At 40.2% G+C, this 5,206-nt stretch overlaps 1 protein-coding gene across 1 annotated transcript in view; it reads right to left on the bottom strand.

Moving 5' to 3' along the window:
• Nucleotides 1-63: 63 nt before the first annotated feature.
• LOC106942038 (phosphatidylinositol 3,4,5-trisphosphate-dependent Rac exchanger 1 protein-like) overlaps nt 64-5,206 on the bottom strand; it is a gene marked incomplete at its 5' end in the record, with an annotated part of 29,922 nt that continues 24,779 nt past the window's right edge. The window contains 2 exons of the mRNA XM_015025211.1: nt 64-221; nt 1,779-1,879. Of these exons, the coding sequence (XP_014880697.1) occupies nt 79-221; nt 1,779-1,879 (244 nt within the window). The remainder of the gene's footprint in view (nt 222-1,778; nt 1,880-5,206) is intronic.

Here is a 5,206-nt window from a genome sequence, read left to right on the forward strand (position 1 = left end):
GGCAGCTCTGTGGTGGCAGAAACCGTCTTCTAACCCTACATATCCACAGCTAGGAAATCAGGTCACAGCCTCTTTGTTTCAGTTGTTTTCATCAGACAGAGGAGAGAATCGGTTTACCTTTGACATGATGTCTTCCAGCTCGCTGCGGGCCTTGTAGGTGCCGTCGTCATAGCGGAAACGGTACAAGACCTGCTCGTTCTTGAACTGGTGTTTGTCTGACACTGAAAGATTAACAGAATAGAAAAATGAATTGGACTGTAGTTACTAAGAGACTATTATTATCACTCCATTAAAATCTCAATCCACAGCGTAAGGTTCCTGTGTCATGTGTTTGTTTGACTTGTAAATATGAAATGATGGCTGTTAGAGGCCTCTGGTTTTAATCAGTAGTTTGCCTGAAAGTGAGTCTTATTTCCTTTTTCCAGATGAATTATGGATGCAACTATAAATCTGAGTACTGGATACAAAAATGGGACATCAACTCTAGTTTGTGAGGAAACTCAAAGTAAGACAAAAAAGTTATTAGTAATGCAAAAATAGAATAATTTATTTGTATCTTCTACTGTTTTAGATTTTAGATCCAGATCTAGGCTTACATATTCTGATTCAAATCATTTTACATATTTAACTTCCTCAGGGTACAAACTATGCCAAACATTAGAAGGAAATCTGCAGTTGTAAAATCTGTATCTGAAGAAGAAACAATAATGTTGAAATATTCAACAAAGCAAACAGCTGCCAATTCTCATAAAGCCACAGCACGCCCAAAACAAGTTGCTTTTCACGAACCCTCCGCCGCAGTGAGACGGGAAAACGATCGGCGAGGACGCGACAGAAACAGAGGCAGATCGGTTCCACCACAACAAGCTGGCATCGACTCAAACAAGCTGCTGGTTTTGCCTCAGTCTAGACTTGAAATGCCCCCATAAAACCAAAGGAATGCACCAGAAAATGGGCTTTTGGAAAGTGTTAAACATGGGACTTATTGAGGACATGAAACCATCACTGGGTTGCCCCTGGAGCAGAGCAGACGTCAGAAGTGGAAACGTTGGTGTTCAAACACGTGTTTCAACAAGTCCAATGTGTAACTGAATGCAAAGATCAATGAAGCTGATTGTATTTTATTAATATTACAACATGTAAGGAGGATTCCTTTAAAGAAACCAACATGATAGTTTGATTTTGCCTGTAAGGCATGGATCTCTCGGCTATGAGGGGCCGTCAGTGAGAGTCTCTGGGGGTTTCCACAGGCTTTAGGGAACGTGAATGTTGGCTTTCAGCAAACTTTCCCCAGAGCGCCTAGTCTAAACTGTGACAGTGGATTATACTTAGAATGTGCCGCTCCAGTAACATCCTGGACAAATGAATTCATGCATTATTTATGCAACATAGTTGGGTGTAAATTTTCATTGTTGATGTAAAATTTAGTCTGGAGAACCCTAGTGTCAATAGTAGAAATAATGAGACAAAAACAAACAAACAGAGCAATTCAAAGGAAATTAAAATCCTGACTCAGGGAAACAATAAGAACTGAGTCTAATTAAAACAAACGGATCTCACACACACACACACACACACACACACACACACACACACACATGCACACACACACACAAAGAGAACCACAAGTGGCAAAAAAGTCAGAAGAAAAAAAGAAAGATTTTATGTAACAAGTAGGAAAGAAAGAAAAAAGTAAAAGGAAATAAAGTGAGAGAGAGAGAGAGAGAGAGAGAGACAGAAATAAAAACAAAGAGAAGAGAAGAATAGATCAACGTTACCGTGGTGAATGATGCCATTTTCCAGTAAGGCCTGTCCCAGGTTCACTCCCTCATCGGCGTTGCTGATCTCTCCGCTTTCAATCAGCCACGACACAAACTCACTGAGGGAGGAGAAGAGGAACCGATGAGGACAGCCGTCTTTAAACTGATCCTCCGCTTATCGTTTAATCACCAAAACTGCAAGGCTTCAAAACCGTGAAGTGGAGAAATGACTGGTTTGAATCTTTCAATACTAGAGATGTCAGTTCAGTGTCTGTCAACTGGAACAAACAGGAGAGAGAGTCTGCCTGGTTCGCCTGCAGCATCCCAATGTGTGACTTAAAACACATCAGATGCCGCCTGCAGCATTCAACTAATCAAGGGCCAAACGATGGGGGCCAAATGATGGAGGCCAAACAATGGGGCCCCTGAAGGGAGGTGTTTCTGTTCGGTCTGTGCTGTTTTCAGCTCTCCTGCCCCCTGACTCCTCAGCTGGCCCGCCTGCCTCCTGGGAAGCTTCGTGTTGACACTGCGGTGGAAGGTTATTTATACCCAGGGTGTTTTTCTCTTCCAAGAAGAGCAAAATGATTTCAGTGTTTTAGCTGAGACCACAGGTACAGGTGTGAAGCGTATTCTACAGATGAGCTCCTTCACAAAAATCCATCACTTTTGCCTGGAATCACGCAGGTCATCCGTATTGAAGCTCTCGTCTCTAAGGCAGTGTCTGCTAAACAAATGTTTGAGGGAGAAAATGAGTTTGTTCCTCCTTCGCCTCTCCTCATCTTCCTCAGATAATCAATCAGAGGGAATCTGAGAGACGATTTGTATTTATGGCTGCCATCAGTAATCCTGACAAAGAAACAACATTAGCCAAAAGGTGTCTGGGTGTTTGGATCTGCAGTTCAGATTGTGTTTTCTGATATGTTTTGATTTTAATGTTTGTATGAATGTGTTTTTCACTTTTTTAAAATGGTAATTGTTTTTAGTTGATTATATTATCTCTTAATCTCTTTTCATGCTCATTTCTGACTCAGGGGGTTTAACTGATGTTGACAGGAGGAATAACTTAACACCAGGGGGTTTGAGTGTGTGTACGTGTGTGTGTTATGTAAGAGCCAGGTTAATTTTGGACCCAGATGTAATGGGAGCAGATTTTATGAGCATGATGAGCCGAGTGAAGGAATGTGATGGGAGATGGAGGGATGAAGGCAGGGATAAAATAACATTTGATGATCCATCTTGTGTTAATTCATTCTGCTGAACCTGCAGGAAAAAACATATTTCCCTGGTACTTCTTGTTAGTGATCCTGATCAGAACTTCTCCAGGCTTTAATAAGCTTAAAAATAAGAAAAAGTGAAAAATGGTGAACAAAGGATATGTTAGACATTAAATATCTGTCTAAAGCTGTCAAACTATTTCAAAGACTTTAGAATTCATATCATTGGTGGTAAAGTTCCTTTGTCTGTAGAAAGGTCTCTCAGCAGCATTTTACACCATTTATCAGATCCAACTTGGACAAATTTTACTTAAGTTATTTTGAAAAGTTAAGGTTTTTTCCTGTCTTTAGCAACACAAAAATAAACATTTAATCTGCATATGTATCATGAAGCAACATGTTCTTAAGTTTTTTTGGCAGTTTTATAATCATATAAAGATTAGCACATTATGCACAGGAAGCATAAATAGAGATAATCCTGTAATCCCTTAATTTATGTTCAATTCAAAACTGCTAGCTCCACCAAAAACCTGCAATGATTTTTTTGCCCCTTATTGTTGTTTTTTTTTACATTTGACAAAATATGCCAAGTTAAAGTTGTATTTGTAGAGAGAACTAAGAATCAGTACTGGTCTTTAACTCTGATTGGTGCTCATCTAAAATATATATTTTATGACAGTTTTGCAATTAAACAGTCCCGAAACATTCAACTGTTTTTCTAAAATTTTCTGTTATGTGTCGGAACAACACTAGTTTTTGTTTGGATTTTCTGCTTTTTAATGTTTCCATGAGTCATAAGTCAGAGTTAGTTCCTCATCAAACCTAAAAAAAAAGCAATAAACTGTCAACTACAAGAGGAATAAAAGTTTGGGGAAAGCATTCAAAACATAAAGAAAAACTTCAAAAGTCAACTGCAAAGACCGAAGAGAATTATCAAGACAGCTTTAACACTGGAATTATAACGAAACCAGGCAAGATTTCAGACTTATAATAACTCATAGTAATTGTGTTTTTTCTGTAAGTTGGACAATATGCATGTTTTCAACTTTCTGAACTATTTCTCCATGTTTCCACACTAAATTGCCCAAGCTCCATTTGCTGTGTGCATCCAACCAGGACCAGAGCCTTTCTTTGAGGAGCTAATTTATCAACTAGAACTCACAGCCTTTACATTTAGCACGGAAGAGGGACAGACAGCAGGTAAGCTACCCCTTTAAGTCCCCCAGAGTAGTTTAAGTCACTAAATCATTTTAAAATCAGCCATTTATAAGTTTGGACAGCAGATAGTTGATGGGATCAGGCTACAAAGACAACCAGTGGCTATCCAACCAGCAGTCAGCCTCTTGTAATGAAATAAGTAGTGAAGCTGCATTTGTAATTTCATCACACAGACAAATGCAGAGATAATGAAGAGAGCACTCATCCACAGGACATGACAGCTGGAGACATGTGGGAGGAGCTTGATTGGTAAGAAACACTGAGCCAGGTAAAATAAAGTGGATCAGACTCATAAGGACAAGGACAGAAATTACACTGATGAGGTTCATCTGTAACTTAATGCTGTTCTGAGATGAGCTGAGAGGTTTGGTACAAAACATTACAGAGTATAGAGCATGATGCATGAATCAACCCAAAGCTGATTTTTTTTATCCATATCTGACTTTTTCACAGCAGTCTGAACAAGAGGTGTCCCGATCGATCGGCCACCGATCATAATCGGCCGATTTCTGTTAAAAAGTGTATGATCGGTGATCGCCGATCACGGTCTCTTGTTGCCGATCACACAAACCGATCATCACCTGCTTCTCATTTCGCAGCCTGCCTGTGCAGCTGGTCTCCTCTTTCCTTCACTGCGCAAACGCGCAGCAACAAATCCTAAGCGATGTGGAACTATGACGCACTGAGTGAATGGGGAAGTTTGCGTGTTGCGGCGGAAAATTGAAGCACGTCAAAATGCATCAACACAACGAAGCTAATACGACATAAAAACAATGCCATACTTGACGGAGTTTGGCTACATCGAGGCTCACTGCAGTAAAAAAAGACATACGGAGGATCAGACAGCAGGTAAAGCAGCGCACAGCTACAAACACTCACCCGGATTAGCATGACGGTCAGAAAGCTAAACAAATAACCCGCAAAATTATTTGTCTTCGTGCTGCGATGTAAGACTCTGGTTCTGCTCTCGCTGTTGAACCGCTGCTACGCTACAGGTAGTAATATTTGACAGAC

The sequence above is a fragment of the Poecilia latipinna genome, unplaced genomic scaffold, assembly GCF_001443285.1.
Source record: "Poecilia latipinna isolate Pla-1442-1.1 unplaced genomic scaffold, P_latipinna-1.0 Scaffold3998, whole genome shotgun sequence".
In the NCBI taxonomy this organism is placed as follows: domain Eukaryota; kingdom Metazoa; phylum Chordata; class Actinopteri; order Cyprinodontiformes; family Poeciliidae; genus Poecilia; species Poecilia latipinna.